The following is a 25294-nucleotide window of genomic DNA, read 5'->3' as shown; positions in this document are numbered from 1 at the left end:
CTGTATCGCAGTGTAGTATCACAGTGCTGTATCGCAGTGTATCCTCACAGTGCTGTATCGCAGTGTATCCTCACAGTGCTGTATCGCAGTGCTGTATCACAGTGCTGTATCGCAGTGTAGTATCACAGTGCTGTATCGCAGTGTAGTATCACAGTGTATCCTCACAGTGCTGTATCACAGTGCTGTATCACAGTGTATCCTCACAGTGCTGTATCGCAGTGTATCCTCACAGTGCTGTATCGCAGTGCTGTATCACAGTGTATCCTCACAGTGCTGTATCACAGTGTATCCTCACAGTGCTGTATCGCAGTGTAGTATTACAGTGCTGTATCGCAGTGTAGTATCACAGTGCTGTATCGCAGTGTAGTGTGTTAAAAGGTTTGTGCTTTCACACCGACTAGAGTTTCACCCCTTGAAAGGTCAACACAGCCAAAGCGGTCATGCTGTTGGTAGAGGGTGCAGATTTGCAAGTCAAAGTTCACTGAATTTCTAATCAACGCGAAATTTATTCGCCCCAGAGATCTTGTGATGCAGAATCGCTCAATGCAGCGAATTCCATTGAAATGAATGTCCTTTTGCTCACAAACATTTGCTGGGGAACTCAGGTGTTACTGGGCCTCAACACTCATCACACTAAAACAAAAACCTTGTGTTGATTGTTCCTGTTAGCGTAAGATCACAGATTCCTGAGTAGAACTTTTTATTGGGTGTAGATCATTAGTAAATGGGCTGATGGGTAACCTGCTTTCTGTCTCCCTGCAGGTGGATGCTATCCTGAACCTGGTATCCACACTGATCCAGGACCAGCCGGACCAGCCTGCAGAAGATCCAGACCCAGAGGACTTTGCAGAGGAGCAGAGTCTGGTGGGCCGTTTCATCCACTTGCTGCACTCGGAGGACCCCGACCAGCAGTACCTGGTAGGCATCGCTCTGTTTGCTTGCCTTACTTACAATGCAATGAAGACTGTACAGTGCTGCAATATAGATGATATTGTTTTGATGATCGTTTTAGGGCTGCACACTATGCGTTTGTTAATCATTGTCATGATACTGCCCTCTACATAATGAGCTCTCTAACAGTTATTATGTGCTGTAAGTGTTCTGACCAGTCTCAGATGTTCTAGGTGGGTGTTCTGTGAGTGTCAGATGCTCTAGGTGGGTGTTCTGTGAGCGTTTTGATGAATGAAAGCGTTCACTCAGTCAAACGAGTGTAAATAATTTCTGTGATGCAGCCTAGTTTAAAATCATGTCACATCAAAGGTTTTTGTGATATATTCTGATATATTCCAATACATGTTCCAATATGTAGCTAATAACTCGGTTGCGCTTTCTTTTACGGTTCTTCATGTTCTAGCTATTAACCAGGCAAGTGCGAGGCACTCCAAATACTAGGTAATTACTTTGTAACAGGATGGTGAGTTTAAAGACAGTCTAAGTGAATTACACTCAAATGCTTAACGGTTTCTATGTAGTAATTGGGTAAGTATGTGGTACAAACTCCACAGTACTGTGTGCTTATTTTGGGGGAAGAAACTGTACACAAGGTATAGATTCTTGTACAGTAATTACCTGTTTATTATGTGGAAACAAATCTGAATCTGGCTGCAAAAGAAAGCAGTGATTTTCACTGTTCTTTCCATCAGATTTACTTCAGAAAACTATCATTTTATTTTGTGCCGTTATTTTACGCCATAGAACTCAACATATAACTACTTGGAGGTGTTCCTGATTTTACTTTCCTGCTTAAATGTGTGACATTACAGTGAAATTTAGTGTTATTATTTTTAACAGCCTTGTTACTTGTTACTGTAAATATTCGAGATGTTTTACTATGTCCTCTTTCAGCATTATGGTTTATCTTGGTATCATTTAGTTAGACTGTACTGTTACTTAACATCGTTTGCCCCAAAGTAATTACACAGTTGTTTGGAGATTGTGCCCCACGGTTACCCAGTTAATATCTAGAACCTGTTTGGCATTTCAGTGTGATTTAGTTAAACTATCTTGGAACTTACCATCATTTAGCCCAAATAATGATCTAGTATTTTGGAGTTTATACCTCATACTTGCCTGGTAAATACCTAGAACCTCAGAGCTTAAGAAAGTGCTTGATTTTGCCCAGTGTTTGTGTTTAGAAAGTCAGAGTGTCTGAAAACACTCCTTCATTGCTCCATCCTCCCCTCACTCAGCCAGTCCTCTTTTCCACATCGACTCCCTCTGTGTGACGTGAGCGATGCAGCAGTGCAGCAGCCAGAGCTCCGGACACAGCATCTGCACTGCGGAGCTGTTCAGCAGAACTACAGACTTCACTACAGAGTTTTACGGATATTACTTACAATCTCGTTTCATCCACTTTGCTGCAGAACGTTGAAGATTTTGTTAAAAGTGCCCACATTTGTTTACCCTCGATGGTTTGCTGGCTTGTGATTGGGCTGTTGTTTAAGCCCATACTGACCGAAAAAGCTCACGTAGTACAGAATTTTTAACTATTTTTTTTGTAATACGACCATAAACCATGAAATGGATAGCTTAGTGTGTCATACGTTTACGACTAAAATAAATATAAAAAATGAATCGTATGGAGGAGAAATGGAGCAGCGTTTCTCTGATGTGTGAGCGAGGAGTGGTAATACACTTCTTTGTCCATACCAAGCTGCCCTATGTAGGTGGACTGTTTGATCACATTGAAAATTGTGATTATAGATTTTGTGATTGCAGTTATTAACTACAGTTTACAATGATTCTTCCGTTTTGGGCCCAGTCCCATTTCTTATTTTTACCCCTTGTTTTCAAGTGTCACCCTAACCCCTTGGAACTGAGTTACAGGGTAGTGGTTGAAACCTTCCCTCTGAAATGGGACCCTCAAATAAAAAGAGCATCACTTCATTAACACCTACCAGCGCTGCTCTGTAGGCGACCCTGCCAGTCTGCAGTGACAGCAGAGGAGGGTAAAGTTCAGCTCCTCACTGCTGGGCTTTAGTTACATTTAGGGCATCATATGACTTCAAAGAGGGGGGCAATTATTTATTATCACCCATCCCTAATTCTTCAGTGATATGAAGCTGAAGTCAGATATTCACCAGATTCTTTGTTTGAATTTTCCCATTTCACCTGAGGTGCCAGAAAGTAACTGCTGCAGCATTTAATGTGAAACGGGAAATTTAGCTAGAAATTTTTTTATAGCTTTTTTATGCTTGTTATGAAGAAAAGGACCATAATACATCGGAATAACATTAAACTAAGATAATACAGTGGTTACTGTAATTTTCTATTCCGTTAGGAGGGTCATGTAGCCCCAACGCTTCAACCTCCCCCTCTATCTCAACAAAAATGGGGACACCCACCCCTAGACGTGAACGCGGATACCGGAGCGCTAAGGGCTAAGTGGTAGGGGCGAGGGGTGGGTTGGGCCTTGTTGTATAATTTAACTCTTATTCAGATGCTTTGTTTGAACCAAGCTGAGATTTGGTCAGCTTGATGTGGCGAAGCCTGTGACTCAGTTGACTCACAGGACCATTATTACATATTACATATTAATATGTGGGTCTGTTTGGTGCTTTTCCAACACATGCTATAAAAACCTTGGCGCTTTGTTGGAGCCTTAATGATCGGTGCTGTTTGCATCTCGAAATTCTTGATTGTGATGCAGCAGACAAGCTATCAAGTGGAATGCATTAATTGCAGCTTTGAACAATTACACGTGGAGGCTGTTTCAATAAAAACGCAGTTGATTGCGCATTTCTGTTCCACAGCTATTTCCACTCGGCCCCAAGCTTTTATGCTCTACTCTGACACATCGTCCCTAATCCTGATGATGCCATGTGCAGATCTGTCGTTTCTACTCCACAGCTCCGCCGTCTTCAGTTTTCATTTATTAATTTATTTTTTACAAGAAGAATATTTTCATACATTTTATTTAAATGTAAAGTCATGCTTAAAACATGCGTTCACCTCTGATTCCAAGGTGAGCGATCAAAGTGTAGAATTGAGCAGCTGGAGGAAACACTCTGAACATTTTTGTCTTGTTATTGAGTTAGAAGAATAAACATGCTCCTGCGTTTTAAAGTGGATTTAAATGCTGTGGCTTCAGAAAGAGAAGCGTATCTTGAATAATGCTGTTGGGGCCCTTTTGTTTGTTTTGAAAGCTAATAGATTGGATGCTAATTGTGTTTCACTCTCAAACAAAGGTGTCAAAAGGGTTCTTTGCACAAAAGAAAGAAACTTTCAATCAGTGTTTTTTCAGATAAATATTTTTGTAAAGAATCTTTAAGTTTAAAGAACTCCATAATGTAAATGTCCCTTAAACAGCTGTAGAAGCTTTATTTTATATGTAAATGTTCTCCACAGGGCTATATGAACATCTGCTGAATATGAATGAATGTATAGTTGTGTGCAAAAGTGCATTATGTTATATAAGTTTTATATATATATATAATGTTAAATTCTTAATGTCATTTGACCAGGGCCTCTTAAACTTTTGCATACATAAGTGAAAATCTTCTGACTCCGTAGCTGCAAAGTGACAGTCCCCATTCCTGACCGTTCTGCCTGAGCACAGTTGTTGGGCCGTTCAGAGGGCTTGGCTGCAGGCTGACATTGTCCCACTGCAGATTAAATGGGATTTGTCCCAGCTTAGCTGAATTGTCTGTGGTATTAGCCTAGGTATGTTGACATTTCTCACTGAATGAAGCGTTTGTAAAAAATTATTCAAGGTCTGCAGTTTGACAACACAAACCCAGAAGTGGCCTAATTAGTCTCTAATGAATGTTGAATCTCTTGAATCTGCAGATGAGGCAATCATGCGGTTTCAGAGCTATGAATTATTCAGATGTGTCCTATATTTCTCTTCTTGATTTGTGCCTCCCACAGATTTTAAACACAGCCAGGAAGCATTTCGGAGCTGGGGGTAATCAGAGGATCCGCTACACGCTGCCGCCGCTCGTGTTCGCCGCCTATCAGCTGGCCTTCCGTTACAAAGACAACTCTTCCTCAGTATGTCTCCCAACTGCCTGTTTAACATTCTCACTCCCACTCATGTCACCTCTTCAAACGCTTCCCGTTGCATTGAATGACACGTAACAGCTGTGAGCGAATGTTCTGCCTTTGAGCCTCTATTCTTGCCTTTGGCCTCCGCTTTTGAAGACTACAAGTATAGTCGAGGATTGTCTTTGAAACAGAAGGAGAGGAAATCTCCATCACTAACTCAGAACTGTTATTTGCATGGAAAAAGCTCCCATCTCTGTGGCTCTATTTGCACATTTTTATAAAAAATTGCTGAAATGAAATTCTTGACTTTTTTATTGCCCGTTCTGTCATTTTGCCCAGAAACATCCAAAAATGTCAAGGCACTCTTTTTCTCCTCTTGTTGCATAGTACTAGCTTAAACCTTGAGTTCTGTTTTTCACTTATGATGCCATAGAACCCACTCATGAGGTGTCATTCGCCAGTGAATTTAGGAAGAATGGAAAGGGGAGTTGGCTGTCAGCTAAATTTTCCTCACTGTCTTTGCTCCTGCAGGATGATAAATGGGAGAAGAAGTGCCAGAAGATCTTCTCTTTCGCCCACCAGACCATCAGTGCGCTGATAAAGGCAGAGCTGGCCGAGCTGCCCCTGAGGCTCTTTCTCCAGGGGGCACTAGCAGCCGGAGAGATCGGCTTCGAGAACCATGAAACCGTGGCCTATGAGTTCATGTCTCAGGTACGGATCTGCCCCTCTGTTCTCGGCCTTAGGTTTGCCACTGGCACGGCTGGAGAGGTGATGCAAGACTGAGTCACGCTTAGAGACAGTAGAAGAGAAATTAAGGACACTTCTGCAATGTTAGCCTTCACGATCTGTAAACCCACAGAGCAAAAGATTAAATGAATGAAATCATGCTTGGAAGAAGGTCCTGGTGTGTTAGTCATCCTCAAGCCCAAACACGCTGTCCCTGGATGGTGTGCCTAATAGTCAGGATGTAATATTTTCAGTACAGTTTTGAAAAATTGGATAAATGATCATTCGAAAGGGTATATGGGCAGCACAGTGTGTAGCACTGCCGGGTGACCAGGGTCATGTTGTGAGGAGTTTGCATGTTCTCTCTGTGTCTATGTGGGTTTCGTGTGTATGTATGTATGTATGTATGTATGTGTGTAGTGTAGTCACAGAAATTATTAGACCTTCCCTAAAGGCCTAGAAGGCCCTGAGGGTTCCCTACTGTCGATATGGGGACATGGGTTCCTTCTGAATAGTATTTTTATATTTATTTTATTGTCAATGCAAGTTTAGCCTTAAACTGTATTTGAATTGGGATTTAAAAAGTCAAAAGAAATGTGAAAGAAAATTTAGGATTTTTCTTATTGTTTGTAGCTGTTTTGTACAATTATTTAACACATGGATGTACTTTTGTTTTTAAAAAAAAATTGTATTTCTCTGAGTAAAGCGCTGAGTATAAGTAGAGTGCTGTAGAGTCAAGACTCAAAATATCAAATATTAAATCAAATTGAAAATTGTAGCAGACATGAAAATCCCTTTTACTTCCCTATTAATCTTGTTTGTCGCAGGCTTTCTCTCTCTATGAGGATGAGATCAGTGACTCCAAAGCCCAGCTGGCTGCTATTACCCTCATCATCGGCACGTTTGAGCGCATGCGCTGCTTCAGTGAGGAGAACCACGAGCCCCTTCGCACTCAGTGCGCTCTGGCCGCCTCCAAATTGCTGAAGAAGCCTGACCAGTGCCGTGCCGTCAGCATCTGCGCACACCTCTTCTGGTCTGGCCGCAACACAGACAAAAATGGAGAGGAGGTTTGTGTCTGGGGGTGTTAATGTGAGGGTGGATGCATCTGTGGCTTCTTGCAGCAAATCTTCTGCCTTGTTTTTAAGTAGTGACTCAAGCTGCGATATCATGATCATTTATCATCATCAAGATATTTTTACAGTGAGCTTTTAATGCTGCTTTGGTCAGATACATTTTGCTTCTGTTTAATTGACGTGTTGGACAGTTCACAAATAACAGGTGATATACCAGCATTTCTATTAGAGAAGCACTGGAATTTCGGGCGACCAACAAAGAAAAACAGATGAATATTTTGACTGTTATAGGCCTGTTTAATCTTTTCTTCAAAGATTTCACAAATAATTTTAATGGAAAAGTGATGAAAAATCGTTTGTTCTTTTCCCTTTGCTCTCCTGCACTGATCAGCCCAGAGTTTCCAACAGTTAAAGAGGAATTCCACAGACATTTTTTTTCTGCATAATTAAATGTTTAAGATGTAAACAGAGTCGTTCAGAGTGGTTTGGTGTGAAACGCTCTGTTCTAGAGAAACAGAATTGTTTACAGTGGTGGTGATAGGAACCGGACGTCCACCTCTAAAAGCTCGCTCACAGAAAGTTATTACATGAAATGGTTATGAATTCACTGCCTGATGACTGAAACTTTATGATAGTTCTGAGAAGCTTTTAGGCTAAAATATATCTTTATTCTCTGAATATCAAATCACATAGGAGGGGTTCATTAAGGGACGTTATAAGGGAAAATAGTCCCCAAAGAAAACTTATTTTTTCAGAATTAACACCACCATCGTCAACATTACATATAAAAACGTTCACTGGTGGTTTTGGATAGTAAATAAAATGTCTATATTTGTGTTGTAGTCATGGCGACCCCTGGTTCCTATCACCACCACTGTAAAGACATCTGAACCATTTCACACCAAATCACTCTGAATCACTCTGTTTACATCTCACACACTCAATTATGCAGATATTTTGAGAGGTCTGTCTAAATCCCCTTCACCATGTGGAACAATTTTGTGATTTTTACCACGGACGTTAGACAAGAGGTGATCTCTGTTCATTCTGAGTATCAAAGGAGTAGAACCTCTCCACTACTGCAGCTTTGATACCGCTAAAAACACAACATCCTGTTTGATACGCAGAATACAGCAAACAACATAAGCAGACAGGAACGTTTCTGCTGATACGCCAGTAACGACAGCTACAGTTCAAAACATAACTAATAAACAAAAGAATTTACTGCTTTGGATGACCAGCCGTTCTGTATTGTTGAGGACGTTGGATTTCATGGCACAAACTAGTCATTTTAGTAAGTTTCTTTGAGGTCAGCTTCTTTTTTTTATCAGCTTTTTTCCAGTTTTGGTTTTAGTTTTTTTACCCACTGTTCTGAATTTTGGTTGCAGTTTCTGAAGTTCTTGCTGCCCAGCCAGTGGCTAAAGATACTGAAACGGCAGAAAATCAGATTTTGTCAGTAGTTCATTTAATTTGTTTACACGCACTTGTGTATTCTGATAATGGGAAAGCTCTGTGTCTACATGAGTCAGACAGTAATCAGATTTCTGCTTTACAACCAGCCAATAAACTCACAGAAGAAGACGTGGATTCAAAGTGAGGGTACATGTGCGCTGAAAATTTTGATTACTGAGCTAAAATCCTGCTCTCTTTATCAGATTTTGTGATCATATTTCTAGGCCTTAATCCTGTCTCAGAAATCGGAGTGTGCTGTTTACATGACCACTTGAATAGTCAGATAACAGCCAAAATCTGACAGTGATTGGTTTAAGTGCACGTAAACACACTCACTGACGTTGGTGAACATAGTTGTGCCCTGTGAACGTAAGTATCCCCTCAGCGCTGTTCACATGCTTTTGGCATGAAATAAAAATAGACTTGTTAGTTTACTTATTTACCAGAAGCTGGCGTAATTAGGAGCTATTTATTTATTTATTTGCCTTTAATTATTGATTGTTTTAGTCCTGAATGTGTTTCATTAGGCTCTGTTCTGACCTTTTGCAGTACTGTGTTGCAGAGGCCTAATTAGCAAATAACAACATGCTATGTCCCGTGCTGTGCAGCACTAATTAAACAGCATGTTTGGCATGGATGACAGTTTTCTACATGTCTTTTTAACGCTGTTTCAAATATTCTTTTGCTTTAGATTTAAATATGTGTAATTATATGTTAAATGGGAACTTTTTGGGGATCTGTTCTCCTGTGACAGAGTGTGAGTGATGAGATAAGTGGTATAACTGTACTGGCTTAGAGTGAATTAACCTCTTTCCTTACACACTGACTTAACAAGCTTTAACAGCGTTAAATCGCGTCTGCTCCTCACAACTACAGCAGTTACAGCGCTCAGTCATATTTTAGTATTAGTGCATTCCCAAGCAACAACAGTGAAGGAAAGAGCTGCACTGATTTAAACGGAAGTAAACTGTTTTTAGCAGCTTGCTAACTTGAAGCAGCGCTCCGTCACTCACACAGCACAGAGAATTGATGTTACTGTAGATGGAACAGGACCAAAAAAGCGTTGATTTCAGTTTAAATGCACCTAAAAAGTGGCTCTGTTTGTCTGGTGTGAGAGAATCACTGCAGTTAATGCTTTTACACAGCGAGCGTCAGATATACTGCGGTTCGCCCCTCAAACTACTATAGAGAACCCCAGTCGTCTGCTAGCTGGTGTCTGAATGCTGTGATGTGCTCTGACAGGGATGTGGTAGGACTGATGGCAGTAACGCGGTGTGATCCATCACTGATGTACTGAGCCAGCTAATGTTTGCTGTTCGTACTAAACTGACGTTGTTAAGAAACTCAACAGTTTAGCTCTGTTGTTGGCCACTTGTTTAGCATTTGTAACCGGATAGCCGAGCGCTCATCACCAGACAGATAAAATAATCTGTTCTCTCTGAAATTATGACTATTAGAAAAATTGCGGCCGTGCTTTTCCAACTGATAAAAACGGCTCACCAGAAACTTTCTCCCACTGTCCCATGACAGATTTGTGAAATGTTCCACTGTTTGGCGAGTGTTTGTCATATTCTGACCATAAAGGATAGTTTAAAACAGCAATTAACCACCCAGGAACAAAAATCAGCCTCAGACTTGAAAGAAGTAATGATTTGCTTCGATATGTATTGCGATATGTATCGATATCGAACGATATGAATTTTGTTTATCATAACATTTTTGACCATATCGCTCAGCTCTACAATAAACGTATATTATGACTAAAGTGAATTTCAAACAAGATTAGGTAATGATCTAGTGGAGAACAGCAAAATGATCTGTGTTTAAAAAATCACAATTAAGTCGAGTGTGTTTGCGATAATGTGTGGGCCCCTTTATATCTGTCTTACTCTGTTAGTTTCACTCAAAATATAAATGCCTTACTTAGTGGGTTCTGTGGTTTGTCGAAGTGGATATTAAAATCTCCAATTATTACTTTTTTCAAGAGTGTTGTCACACTTGATAGAAAATCAGCAAATTCTTCAAAAGGCAGCAAATTAGAATACGGAACCTGGTGGCCTAAAGACAGTATTTAATTACATTGAATTCTTATTTGTTCTTCGATCACTTATATTACGAAAAGAGAGAATTTGTATCCTGCTTTCTGGTTCACAGCTCAAGTTCTTATATAAAAGGTTGCTGTCCCTCCACTCTGGCCGCTTAAAGAGAGATGTGTCAAGGCCAGCTGATCAAATGTGAATTCAGGGACAGCATTGCTCTGAAGCAGTATGTTTGTTTATTTATTAATTTATTTATTTTGGTCTGTGTCTCTGAACTGAACTTTATCACATAACCGTTTGAAGAGCAAATAATTTTAAAATATGTCGTTTGGCCTTCGGTATTAAACGCGCTGGTACACAGGCTTTTGTGGCTCAGTGGGTTTTGTAGGAGCGGGACTTGCTGTGCGGCGCTGAACAAAGCCGCGCTACTTCAGGTTCCTCCAGTTTATCGATTCACGCACCTGCGCCACATTAATCATGCTGTGTTCTTTCCGTCAGTGTTCACAAGCTTTTTGAAAATGGAGTGATCATGCTAATCATTTTAGTTTTTCATTTTTTATTTTTCTTTGTTTTTAAGGGAGGTACAGTTTAGTGCAAAGGTCAGAGACCACTGTTCATTTGTTTCATATATTTTCTGTCAAAACTGTACAAATTATTTATTTTCCTAGATGTATTTCTGAGTTTAGATTAAAAGCTCCAGAGAAAATGTGTCTCCTAACAACCACCTGGAAGACCTGGTAGATCCCAAAACTGCCCCCATCAGATAAACAGCACTTAAAGCTTTCATCTTTGAGAGAGAGGAGAAAATCAAGCTGCTTCAGATCTGAAAACATCCACAGGTGTTTCTGTCCATCCTTCCACTAAGAGAAGACGACTCAGCGCTGTGGGTCTGAAAGGATGTGTAGCTGTTCAAGAAGAACCTCACTGAGAAAAGGAGACGGACACATCAAACAAAGAAGCTGAACGATGGACTGACCACCCCAGAGTCCAGACCTGTGAAAATCAATATCTGACGGTTATGTTGAAAGCGCATTTGCGACTTCATCCGCTGTAAAATCTGCTTTCCTCACAGAGTTGTGTGATGCTCACAGTTCGGCTTCATGTCATCTACCAGGCCCGGTAGCCTTTCTTAGCGGTGAGCTAGGGGGTAAAAGCACAGTGCGTGCACAGGTTAACCAGCGCTTCACAGAGGTGGTCTAACTCGAGGTATGAAGGGCAGCATCGTGGCCTGAGCTGAGATGGTACATATTTCCACATTTTAATAGTGCAAATAAAAAGATTAAATACAGTGCAAGAATGTGATGACGACACGTTGTGGTGTCGTCATGCCACATTGTAAGTAGTTCCGTTTTTTAAAGAGAAGAAAAGTTTCTGTTGGGCTGTTTTAGGTTCATTCGTACAAGGATTTTTATATTGAAGAGCCTGAATAAAGGTGGAGTGGTGGGTTTTCCAGAGCATAGGATTGTGGTTTTAGCTATTAGTGCTTAGGCTACATTCACACAGCAGGTAAAAGTGGCCCAAATCTGATTTTCTCACCTAATCTGAGTTTTTTTGTTTGGCTGTTCAGATTATCTGAACAGATCAGCTCCTAAACTGACCTGCATGCGCAAAAGAAAAGAGCATCACGCTGCATCACGGCTCATCCAGAGGTAATCAATCACGACTGCCAACGAACGCCAGTCGCTCCCGGAGGATCAGCTTCATCTTCACCAGCATCACAGGAGCCATCATGAAGCTTCACTGACTGACAGCTGGACTCATCACCCAGAATGTGTTCGAGCTCCGTAAAAAGGGCGTGGTCACTTCTTCGGTTCACGTCCTCGGATTCTTTAAACTTTGCTTTCGGACTTTTCTTTCAAAATCTTTTTGAACACGGTGGGTGGTGGTGAGGGGCGTTGTGGTAAGCGCTTTCTAATTTTTTGGTACAGAAACATCAGCCTAAATGTTTTAGTCTCAGAAGCACGAAATTATGAAGAGTGTCATGTTGGATTGATGGTAAAGCTGCATGAATTCCGATCTGGCTGTTCACACTGAGTTGCATTGCTGCAGATCGGATACGTATCAGATTTCAGTACCACATATAAAAGTGTCCCAGATCGGAATCGAGAATGTCAGATTTGTGTTTTTTGCAGAGACACAAAGACACACATCTGTGTCACATATGAAGAAAAAAAATTGATTTGGGCCACTTTTACCTGCAAAAAAAACAAGAAGTAGCCAAATCCCAGAATTAAAAACTAAATACCTACCCAACGAATGAATATCCGAATAGTCGAATATTGGGGTCCACCTCTACAGATTACTTTGACAAACTGAAAGCGTGTCTCCTGGACTGATGCAGCACGAGAAGTCTTGGCTGTTTTTCCCTGAGAATGAGAAGATGAACCCTGATCTTCTGTGTGCAGGACAGTGGTTTTATCCACAATGCTATTACGCTGCTTTGTAAGTCATATTTAATTAACATTTTAGGATTTTTAGCTCTGTTCACCCTCATTCTTAAAGGACTCACTCTCTGCAGGTGTCCTCTGGCATTTTGCAGTCATATTTTTGATATAATGGAAGGAATAGGATTGTCTCCCCTTAAACTTCACTGGCTTAGGATATGTAGTGTCTGTGCATTAAGATCACTGTAATATTAACAGTGTTGTCTAATTCACATCACAAACACATCATTGCTGGTGTAGATAGTACATTGCCCTGCATACAGTGCTGTCCAAAAGTAATAGGACTGTTTTTAAGACTGGGCACTCTAGTGCATTATATTTGTCATTATATTTGTCTGGCTGAAGTTCATGTCAGTGTTAGTTAAATGGAAGATAAGAACTGCCTAAAGTGTGTCATGCACTGAAATCACCAGTTGCTGTTTTGTGTTGTTTTCCTTATGATGCTCTGTCTGTCCTGTAATGCAGCATTTACTTATGGCCACCTGAAATGGAAGGACTATTTATAAAGGGCTGTAATTCCTGTAATGGTTCATCCAGTAGAGACAAAATACCCTCAATCTAAAGCTGACATCCTGCACTTTAACCCAGGAGCCATTATTTCATATCTAATACAATGTGCTGGGGTGCAGAGCCAAAAAAACCCAAAATTGCTGCTCTCCAGTTACTCACACTCTGTAAATAATAGGGAGGCTCTGCAGACAGTAAGAGGGGGAGTTCTACAAAAAGCCTGCTCTTCTTCAGATCGAGGCTCAGACTAATTAAATGACCATTTTTACTGTAAAAGGATGCTCTGAAATAGAGGGTAGCTTGGATATACCTTCAGTCTGAGGCTTGCGTATTCAGTCTCGCAGATAGGTCAGGTGTATTTTTAGATGAGGAAGATGAAATGCCTCCTGCACACCTCACTCTTTCTTATCATGCTTACTTGAAGTGTTTGTGGCCATATGGTGACATTTATCATTTCAGGGTGTTTTCTTAGAATAGTGTGTATGTTTATGTGTGGCATTTGCTACCATATGAGCACAAAAATCCATATCTTGGTGTCCAGGTGCCCAGTCTAAACAGCCATTGAGTACAAGTTATTCATTTTTCAGGAGATTAGAAAAAAGATATTCCGCTTGCGTCAGGAAGGAGAATGTCAATGGAAAATAAGTGGAGGAAAAAAAAACAGGAGTTTCCAAAACTGGAGTTTAAACAATGATTAAAAAGCTACAGAGAAAATGTGGATCCTAGCAACTACCTGGAAGAGCTGGTAGACCCCAAAACTGCCCCCATCAGATAAACAGCACTTAAAGCGTTCATGTTTGAGAGAGAGGATCTCTACAGATATTTCTCACCAGAAAACATTTGCACTAGGAGGAAAAGAGTGGACACAATAAATACTGAACTATGATATATTTAATTGTTGGTGCTTTGTGTGATTTTCTGTTTTGCGCTTGGCTGTTTTGATAGTAAATGTAATAAATGAATGGTGGTTTGGCTTTTTCACAGTACTGTGTTTGAGCGCTCTTTTGCAGAATTGGACGTGTTGGTATGATTGACCATCTTCACACTGTAACAGATCTATATTGCAGTGCACGGTCATATAAGGATGCATGGCGGTTATATGTATGTGTTTCATTGGTTACTGCAGCACCTCTGGAGGTGTCACTCCACACATTGCGCTGTGTTCTGTGATGTGTGTATATAGAAGTTACAGCCTGTAGAAGGAATTCTGATGTAGAAAGTGCAAGTCCAGCATTCTGCTCCACAGAGGAGGCCATTGCATGTTAACAGGGCAGTAACTGTCAGAAATGTCATGACTGTCAATTAATCAACATCACGACGGCAGTTTTATCTCTTATGTATTAGTTTAATTCAGTACATCCATCATTCGGTCACGACATGACAGTGTTGTGTTATCAGCTTTTCTTTGGTAGAGTTGCTCCATTTATTTGCATTATCTAAAATTCAGGAAGGGTTTTTTCTACTAAAGAACATGTATGTGTAGAAATAGTGGTACGATACAGTTTTAGGGCTGAGACGATCAGCGATTTGGATTATTTATGTATTTAAGCACATTTGTGCAAAGTTTTTCAAACTTTCTGCATAACTCAGTATTTGAGAATGGTTTGATGTGAAATGGCTCACTGAGAGACTTGGGCTACGTTCATACGGCAGGTAAAAGTGGCCCAAATCTGATTTTCTCACCAAATCCATTTTTTTTGTTTGTCTGTTCACGCTGTCTTTTAAATATGATGTGTATGCGACATCAGTCTGAACAGATCCGCTCCTAAACTGACCTGCATGGGCAAAAGAATAGAGCTTCACGCTGCTTCACGGTAAACAATCACGACTGCCAACGAACGCCAGTCGCTCCCGGAGGATCAGCTTCATCTTCACCAGCATCACAGGAGCCATCATGAAGCTTCACTGACTGACAGCTGGGACTCATCACCCAGAATGTGTTCAGCACGCTGTAAAAAGGGCGTGGTCACTTCTTCGGTTCGCGTCCTCGGATTCTTTAAACTTTGCTTTCAGACTTTTAACTGTTCTTTGATGCTGCAGCCTCGTTCTCCTGCGGCCGCCTTCCGGCATTTCTTTCAAAATCTCTTCAAACATGGAGGGTTTTGGATGAATCTCTTCTTATTTGGTACAGAAACATCAGCCCAGATGTTTGAGTCTCAGCAGCGCAAAATTATGATGAATGTCGGGTTGGATTGACGTAGAAGTCATGAATTCCGATCTGGCTGTTCACACTGAGTCGCACTGCTGCTTATCGGATATGTATCAGATTTCAGTTCCACATCCCAAATTAGAATTTAAAAAGTCAGATTTAATGTATTTTTACTTTTCACACTGACACACACACACACATCTGTGTCACACGAAGGAAAAGATCGGATTTGGGCCACTTTCACCTGCTGTGTAAACGTAGCTTTACAGACTCAAATGTCTTCGCAGTTTTCAGTGCGTTAGGTCCATTTTAAAAAAGCAGCTGTGAAAAGACCTCAGAATAACTGCACATTAAACTATAAATCAGCACAAAACACATGCACCGTTGTGCTGCACAGGGAAACTCGCTGCTGTATGTGTACATGAGTTCCAGGTAACAGATCAGAGAGCGTACATACAAAATGGAAAGCAAAACATTGTTACTTTAAGTTTTCATGATACACACGTCACAGTATTTATTCTGATATCTGCTGAGTTGTAAAAGACAAAACAGTGCCACATTTTAAAAGAACACTAAAAACTATGAACACAATAATTTGTATTAATTATGTTTCACATGAGGTGCACTGAATGCAAAAAACCAGAACAAATTCTCTGTGATTAAACATAGTTTGAGTGTTTGCAAGAACTGATGATATTTACAATATACTCAGAAAAACATTGACAGTTTATCACAGAAACGATAAATACTCATATTGCCTAGCCATGTTGTGAAGTAATTTATCACGATAAATATCGTCGTATTACCCTGTAAATGTCTAATACTAGTAAATGTAGTCTGTTCAGTTTTATAACAGTCATAAAGGCTTTGAGGAGTGCTCGTCTTTTCTAACCCTCACGCCTGATTAATAAAACATAAGCACTTACAGCAAAATATATCTCCTTATTCTTTTCCAAGATTTTTGCTACCTCTTGCCGTGTTGCGCAGCGTGTGCGCCTTGCCGATATACACGTTTCTTCAGTAGTACACAGAAGTGCTAACGAGTTTGCAGAATTTTAATGACGTCCACAGCCTCTTGCTGTGTTTGTCTGCGATGTCTTTTATTAATGTAGATCATTGTGATATAACACTAATGAAGCAAACATGCGTGGTCCGCTCCATTTTGCTGCACAGCACTCTGTTTTCTGAGAGAGGCTCTCGTTGCCCCTAACAACAGATTTAGGAGCTTGGAGCCGACCGCTCAGCTCCACAGCTCAAAGCAGATGTTTGGTCCTGAAGACTGTACTTCCAGATTTATTCAGAGTGGAAAGGATGTATAATTTGTATAAAATACTGTTTTAATCGGTTTTATGAATGTTATTCAGATGTTTTTTTTCTGTGTGTTTTGTGCTGTCAGATCCGTGATGGGAAGCGCGTGATGGAGTGTTTGAAGAAGGCCCTGAAGATCGCTAACCAGTGCATGGACCCATCCCTGCAAGTGCAGTTGTTCATCGAGATCCTCAACCGATACGTCTGTTTCTATGAGCGAGAGAACGATGCGGTACGCTGTCCTCCCTCCTCCTCACCCTTTTCACATGCTGCTTGCTTTCAGCTCTTTATTCTTCACTTGCTTGTTCTTTGCGGTTCTCGTTAGTTTCCTTCCAGCTGTACTTTTCACTCTTGCTGCCCCATATGTATTCAGTGGTATTTCATAAGACAGGATTTAGAAGTGTAGGGTTTTGTAGGTACATAAAATTAATATGCAATATCTAATATTAATCAGTCTGTATATATTATCAGAGCATAAATATCACAATCTCTAATTTCTAACTAAAGACAGTAGTAATATCATAGTTTTGATATCTGAAGGTTTTAATAAATGTGATTTAAATACTGGCAACAACCAGAAATTAAATGAAATCAAGACAGGCGGCGTTTATTGACATGTGGTCTCCTCTGAGACACAAATGAACGAATCAACAACAGTCAGTATATTTACAGTGAATTAGGGCGATTCATTTTATTTTCAATTATGATTTCAGCTTCCGACGATTATGAAAACAAGATAACGGAGAGAAAACAATTATTGTGCCGCGTTTCCTAATAAAGCTCTCTTGCCCCTCCCTAAAAGCCCAAACTCACTCTCAGCCAGGCTGTGGCATGTTTAGTTCAGCTCGAGCTGAAAAAGAGCCTTTGGTGAACCAGAAAGGTAAAACCAAATGTTTGGAAACATTTTGGTGGGGTTAGGGGTAGGGGTTAGGGGTAGGGTAGGGGTTAGGGGTAGGGGTTAGGGGTTAGGTGTTGGGGTTCGGGGTTAGGGTGAAGGCTGGGACAACTCGCTTTATATACAAAAACACAAAATCTCATTGTAAATGAATTCGTAAAGCTCAGTTTGTTTATTTATAGTCTACAGTTTTTGTTTACTTTTATGACTGTGTGCCATGATAACACGTGTTTGCCAAATGTGCATGTGGAATATTTAATATTCATTTTGCACTTCTGTTTATATATATATATATAACATGCACTGCTGTCTTTTTGGAAAAAAAACATTAATTTTCGGAATCACCAAAAAATAAATTGAAATCAAAAATGTATCGTATCATGATTCAAAAACAGCAAAAAGTATTGTATCGTGAAATTTTCATATTGTTGCATGCGTACTCTGCACCACAAGGCAATGTGACCAGTTTGTTTAATCATCTGAAATTCAGTCTGTTAAAAAGATTTTTTAAAGGTCATTAAATGCACCATATTTCCTAAGTCAATGAGATTGTGTTAATCTTGATCTCAGTATTGGCCAAAAAAATTTTTAATGAGTTAAACTGCTGTTTAGCTAGCATGTGGTGGGGTAGCGCATGCGTGCACGCATGACCGAGAGAGCTAGAGAGAGGGAGCCTGACTGTGTAAGAGGAGAAAGAAAGTCGCTTCTTTGTTTCCTGAACAGAGACAAAAACGGCGCTGATTTCAAACGGTGAAACGTGGCGGTCGTGGGTGGTTTGCAAGCGAGCTGCCCTGTATGTTAATGAGATCAGCTGAAACTTTGTTCTAATCCGCACTAAAAAAAGACAGCAGCTAATTTAAAGGAGTGGCACGCTGAGAATTAACTATTGAGTGTGATGTAGCTTTATAAAGGTGGAATAATGCTGAGATCACATAGGTTTGTTAGTAGAAGAGAGATAAGACTTCTGATTTGCTATATGCATACATTTAGATTAGCTGACTTTACAGAGTTGGAGTGTTCTTTAACTAGGCTGTGCCCAGAAGTTAAGAGTTCTGTCTCAATAGATGGATATTTTCCAAATATCCGAAGTTCATCGTCCTCACCAAATTCCTCTGTGGAGTGTGGAGAAGGTTTTCACTGCTTATTCTTTGAAGGACGAAAGTCAACATCATCCAGGTTTCTGGGAATGTGTTAAATCCCTGTGCTCTCTTGCATCACTCACTGTTGTGTACTAGATGCCTCTGGAAGCAGGTTCAGCACAAAGTTTGTGCTTCAGGAGCTTCTTGAAATGTGTATCCTTGACAGAGCAACTGCACACAAGCCTAAGATCGCTATGTGTGCTACCAAATGTCGGCTGGAGGGATGTAAAGCGCCGCCTCTGGACTCTGAAGCAGTGAACACATGTTCTCTGGAGTGTTTAATGTAATCTGGGTTTGGTGGATGCCAGGAGAACGTTACCTACCGGAATGCAGAGCCAACAGTAAAGTTTGGTGGAGGAGGGATGATGGGCTGGGGCTGTTTTTCAGGGTTTGGGCCCCTCAGTTCCAGTGAAGGGTGATGTTGATGCCGCAGCACAAAGACATTTTACACAATCATACACTTTGTGTCAGCAGTTTGGGGAAGAGCCTTTCCTGTTCCAGCATGACTGAGCCCCTGTGCACAAAGCAGCTCCATAAAGACACCAGTTTGGTATGGAGGAACTCCAGTGGCCTGCACAGAGCCCTGACCTCAACCCCACTGAACACCTTTGGGATGATTGCCTTCTCGTCCAACATCAGTGTCTGACCTCACAGCTGCTCTTTTGAATGAATGGACACAAACTGTTGTGGAAAGCCTTCCCCGAAGAGAGGAGGCTGATTTGAATTCGTTCTTTTTATGATGTCACAAAAACAAACTTACTCACATACCCCGTTTTAGCTTACAGCAGTGGAGCCCCGCCTGTTCACTTTGGGCAGAGTTTTAGCTTAGACTGTTTTTTGACTGAGGCAAAATACAGGGCAGTCAATTAGAACAGAGATTGTTTACATAAATCAGTCTTTAAGGCACAGAAACACAAACACCGTATTTTACTGTAGTTTAAGGGATAAAGGGCTTAGAGAATGGTCATGTAAAATGAATTATCATTATTTTTGATGTAAAACCACACAAATGCCATAAGCAGAATTTGCACCCTTCGGGTTTTCTGGCTAAATGAGAAATCCTGCATTGTGTTCAGGGTGGGCTGGAGAAGCTGATCATAAACCACTTTCTTACTTATATGTGACTGATAAATATGAGCCATGTGGCGCTGTTTGTGCTTCACTGTGTGTCTTTAATTTCATCAGAAGTGCACTTGTTTGTACCCTTATGCACTCCCTCCCTCTGAGCTGGACTGAGTCAGTGCTTGCCAGAGCGCACCAGGAGCGCAAGTGACAGTCGCACACTTCTGATTACCCTCGCAGGCGAAGCGGAAAAATAGTCTCTCTCGCTCTCTCATGTCTCTCGTATCCCTCCTATCCTCACACTCGTACACACCAGGTGTGCCTTTCTGCAGCCTGACTCTCATTATAGCCATATTGCTGTGTCCTTCAGGGAAGAGGACCAGGCATTCTCAGAGTGTAGGTTTCAAAGAGAGGACCCGAACGGCCCAGACGCGTTTCGAGTGCTCCGTCATCTCAGTGCTTTTATGGCTTTTGAGACATCACTGTTGTTGCCGTGCTGTCAGCTGTGTATGTTTTCTCCCTGTGATTAGAATTGAATGACATGTTGGACTCAGGTCTTAATTGCAGCGCTGGTTTAGTACATTTTGATGCTCTGCGAAAGCAAGTCTTTGCAGCCTGAAGTGTCATTTAGATTAGTAGATTCTGCTGTTTTAAGCTGCATCCATTGCTGACAGGATGTTAAAATCTGGAAAAAGGCCTTAAAAACAGCCGTGTAATCTCTGTCAAAAAGCACTGGCAGTGAAAAGGGACGTTCTGGCACACAATCCTGAGATCAGCTGCTCAGTGCCAAGTGTCAGCTGGAAGGGGACGGGGGGTGGCAGGGGGAGGGGAGAAAACTCCAGCACTGTGGAGCTGTGGAAACACGTTCCTTATTGAAATCCAAACGAAAGCTGGTTCCTGTTGGGTAGAGGAGGAAAAAAATCATCACACATGACGTGTCAAAATTGTAGCCTAGCATCTCAAAACGATTACTCTCAAAATAGTGACCTGCTATGTTGAAATAATGACTTAGTATCTCATAATAGTGACTCACTATGTCAAAATAATAATTTTTCTGAAAATATAGTCTGTCAAAATGATGACTTGGTATCTCATAATAATGATGTACTATGTCAAAACAGTATTTTTTTTTTAAAATAGTCTTACTAGGTCGTTATTTAGACATATTATCTCGTAATAGTGACTTACTGTGCCAAAATAGCAACAAAAACAACTTACTAACCCTAACCTACTACTATTATCCAAACATAATTACTAACTTTCTTAAAGATTTATAACTCGGTTCGATGTAGTGTCCTTAAATTTAAGTAGTATTAAGTAATAAGCAATTATTTCACAATAATAAGGTAGTATTAAAAAAAAAGTTATTATTTTGAGCCACTAAGTCAACATTTTGACAAGCAGCTACCAGATACTGTAAATACCGTAGTCTTTTTTTTTTCCTCTTCTATCTTGCAAGAATTGGCTTCCATATTGGGTTGAAGAAGCAACAGTCTTTCTCATGAATTTGCATAAAGGAGCTCCATCCAGTACCTTTAGAACGAGTTAGTGATCCAGAACATTCAACATTAGTCCCTGACCTCACTCTGAATACAGTGAAATCCTCACAGCAATGTTCCAGCATCTAGTGTAAAGCCTTCCAGAGGAGTAGAGCCTGTTGCTGCAGCACAGGGGGAAAACTCTGTATTAATGCCCCAAAGAAATGCTGGATTAGCCAGTGTCTGGACATACAGTGAAGGTGTAGAAGTAGATGATGGTTTGAAGTTGTGCTGTTGGTTTGTTTGTGTTCACCAGGTCACCGTTCAGGTTCTGAACCAGCTGATCCAGAAGATCCGTGAGGACCTGCCCAACCTGGAGGCCAGTGAGGAGACGGAGCAGATCAACAAGCACTTCCACAACACACTGGAGCACCTGCGTCTGCAGAGAGAGTCGCCGGAGTCTGAGGGTCCTGCGTACGAGGGCCTCGTGCTGTAGGGTGCACGCAGACACCAATACATACATCTACATTTGTTTGTGTATACACACATAGAGAGATATAGTATGTATATACACACCCACACATGCACACCAGGGTTTTCTAACCTGGGGAAACTAAAGCCAACCCCACCTGCCATCTCTCTGTCCATCGTCTCTCTCTCTCTCTCTTTCTCTCTCTCTCTCTCTCTCTCTCTCTCTCTCTCTCTCTCTCTCTCTCTCTCTCTGTTTTTTTCTCCACTCTTTCTCTCTCTTAGCTTCTGAGGCTTTGTATATTCTTGCAAGTATATGGTGTAGACTTTGCCCTGCACTTACTTCCTTCATTTCAGCACGTTTACTGTCGCCTAAGGTAGTCGTGCGAGGCCAGACGTGATCTTGTAATGAGAACATCTTTGGACAGCTGTGAGAAGTTTTGGATTAAGTGTGAGGGAGAGTAGATTTTTTAGTGTGGGAGCAAACAGAGTGTGAATTGCTAAACCGATCCAATGCATTGTGAAGGCAGAGCTCAGCGTTGGGCACCATGGTGCCCTCATCAACATTGTACAACGGACAACAAGCCTGTTTTTAACCCGTGGATGTAACATAAGTTAGCATGGCTGAAAAGGCCTCCAAAAGCTTCACGTTGCCTCCACGGTTCACTGTTTTTCACTATGTATAAGACGTACTTCGTATGTTAAAAGAGCTTTAACTGGAGAAATTTAAGGTGGATTTTAGAGGATGTGTATCCTTGTTCAGACCAGCACCAAATGTTTGACTTGTCCCCCGGATGTGCGTTCCCCTTACAAGTTCACATCTGGCCCCACAGAATTACCTCAGAGAAAGAAAAGGGGCAGAGTAGACAAAGCAGATGCAGATAAACCCAGAGAAGATACAGAAGAACCCAGTGCTTTATTTGCTTCATTTGAGCCGTGCATCACTGTGTGGAGACTCATCCTTAGCCTGCGACGTGACACGTTCTTTCAACATTCATCACAGGCGCGTGATCGTACGCTTAAGAGACTTGCGTTTGTGCGACTGTTTGTATTTTCATTCCTCCTCTTTCCTTGTCACTTGTCTTTTTTTTCTTTTTCTCTCTTTATTTCTGTGGCAGAAATGCTGGAGTAAAATGGCAAATGATATGTGTTAAATGATAAAATGGTGTGCGTTTTTCAAACCCAGCAGTGGAGGCAGATGTGAGCATGTATGGATGAAGAATGACAACCAATCCTAAAAGTCCTCAAGAAATGGCCTCTTTTCAGCCACCCTGTGCATCTCGTTCCTCTTCTTACTTTTTTTTTTTAATCATGACCCCCCCCCCCGTCCCCATATATTGTATGTATAATCTAATTGTAAATCAGCTAAAACAGAATAAGTATCATTGATTTCATGACATTTGCACAAATAAACAAAATATTAACCCCACATTCCTGTGCATGTTTTCTTTTCCTGCATATACAGTTTATCATTTCTTCCAGTAAAGCTGCATTGATATGCTGTATAACGTCATTCGCACCTCATAGCAGAATTATGGATGGTACACAGCTGATGGCAGTATGCAGCATCACAAGCATTGCCATGGTGATGGTGTCATTTCTGTCTGTGAACAAGGCGACGGTTTAGCCACTGTTTTATCCGAAAAGTGTTTCGAATAAACGCTGTTATCTCTAATAAAGGGTCCCAGCGGATCCTCAAGAAGTCTTATGAAGTCTCAAACTAGACGTGTGTTGAGTGACACGCCTTCAAAACCATGCACACAAACCACTCATGCCATGTTTTTTTTCTTGCATTGAAAGCTAAACTATCACAGACATGTTCTGCTTCTGATTTTTAACTGCTGTTAACAGAAACTGCACTTACAAAAACCCAAAAGAAAGGAGCCGTTAAATTCATGTCACTGTTAAATGGTTATTTCACTGTCCCACCTTGTACATATCAATGCTGTACTGAATATTAAAGGGACTGTTAGCCACATCATCAGCAAAGTTACTAAAACTGGACCACATTAAACAGAAAGCCAAAAATCTAAACGTCAGTCCACATTAAACATATTAACAATGAAGGCATTTTAATTTGTGCAGCTGTTGGGTTGGATGAGACTAATTATCAGCTGAAACTTTGTATTAAAGCACAGATCATATTATATATTCAACTAATTAAGTAGAGTCAGTTACCAAAACTGCCCAGGTTACAGCAGTCCTGTGGTTAGAAACTGACCCTGATGAAGGGCTGGAAAATGACAAAACTGCGTTACTGTCAAACACGCTGAGGCTGAGTACACATTAACATGTACCATATGAGTTTGTGTTGTGTGGCACAAATAGTATTGTTTTTATTATATTAAGGTCTTAAAAAGATAAAGTGTGAATTGGATTTTTAAAATTGTGCTGCAGCTCTATAATGGTGTGTTCTCATTGATGTTTGGGTTATGTTGTACATGAAAGCGTATGACAGGGTTTCAACGACAGTAATTCAGCGCCCATGTTTTAACAACAACATCCAGTTTGGGATGTTGGGAAGGTGAACTCGGGTCACCAACCCTGCTACTGGACACCTGCGGAGTGTAGTTCCAACCACATACTGACACGCCCATTCCAGCTAAGGCACGTCTTCAGAAGTCCTTGATTGGCTGCATCAGATGTGTTAGTGTTAGGGGGAGGGGCATGTTAGAGGCAGGTTGGTACTAAACTCTGCTGGAAAGTAGATCTTTGGGAGGTGGACTGGTGACCACTGATATAGACAGTATACCACCAACATATGAACACAGCATGAGATTATCTGGATGGTAAAAAAAAATAAAATAAAAACATGACCTCCATCTAATTGCAGTGCTGCATGGTGACAAAGGGGCGGTGCATTAAGTGTTTGTGTTTAAAGGTCAGCGGGGCCGTGGGTGTCTAAGTCTACACTAGGGGATACCTGATTTGATTGGGAGGCAGATGGCTGCGGTGGTCCAGGGTTGCTATTCTCTTTGCTCAATGCTTAATGGGGAGTCTGTGGTTAATGATCACTCTGTACGTCTTTTTTCCTGTTTGGTGTTCAGTCGCACTTTCAGGTGCATATAATGGTTCTGGCCTGTGAGTTAATGGCTGAGCGTAAACACATGGCCCCTCCTGAATGACTGACTAATGCCTGGCCCTCAGTAGAGGGCTATAAAATCCCAACAGACGTTGAAAGTGTGACCTCTCACATTCTAACTGATTTCACAGATTTTTTTTTCTTGCTCATCACTCTGTCATCAACATGCCCACATTGCAGGATTCGCTCAGACTAATGATCCAGAACCTGAAATCTCTCAGAATTTCATAAGTGAATGTGACTTTGGGTCAAAACCATCAGGGAGGACCACAGAGAGGCACAGATTGCTGTGCTAGTTACTCTCTGGCCACACCTACCTTCTACAGTCACTGTCCATTTTATCGAGTCCATTTACCGTATAGAAGCACTTTGTATTTCTACAGTTAGAGACTGCGGTCAGTTTCTCTGCATATAATTCAGTAGCCCTTCTTTACCCTGTTCTTCAATGGTCAGGACCCCCACAGAAGAGGCATTATTTGTGTGGTG

At 41.1% G+C, this 25294-nt stretch overlaps 1 protein-coding gene across 1 annotated transcript in view; it reads left to right on the top strand.

Moving 5' to 3' along the window:
- Positions 1 to 23155, top strand: part of vps35 (VPS35 retromer complex component) — a 58323-nt gene extending 35168 nt beyond the window's left edge. Inside the window, exons 12-17 of the mRNA XM_036584454.1 lie at positions 763 to 918; positions 4870 to 4992; positions 5518 to 5697; positions 6540 to 6779; positions 16773 to 16916; positions 21575 to 23155. Of these exons, the coding sequence (XP_036440347.1) occupies positions 763 to 918; positions 4870 to 4992; positions 5518 to 5697; positions 6540 to 6779; positions 16773 to 16916; positions 21575 to 21754 (1023 nt within the window). The 3' untranslated portion in view covers positions 21755 to 23155. The remainder of the gene's footprint in view (positions 1 to 762; positions 919 to 4869; positions 4993 to 5517; positions 5698 to 6539; positions 6780 to 16772; positions 16917 to 21574) is intronic.
- The last annotated feature ends 2139 nt before the right edge of the window (positions 23156 to 25294 follow it).

The sequence above is a fragment of the Colossoma macropomum genome, unplaced genomic scaffold (assembly GCF_904425465.1).
Source record: "Colossoma macropomum unplaced genomic scaffold, Colossoma_macropomum, whole genome shotgun sequence".
NCBI lineage: Eukaryota > Metazoa > Chordata > Actinopteri > Characiformes > Serrasalmidae > Colossoma > Colossoma macropomum.
This window is presented reverse-complemented; position numbering and strand designations above follow the sequence as displayed.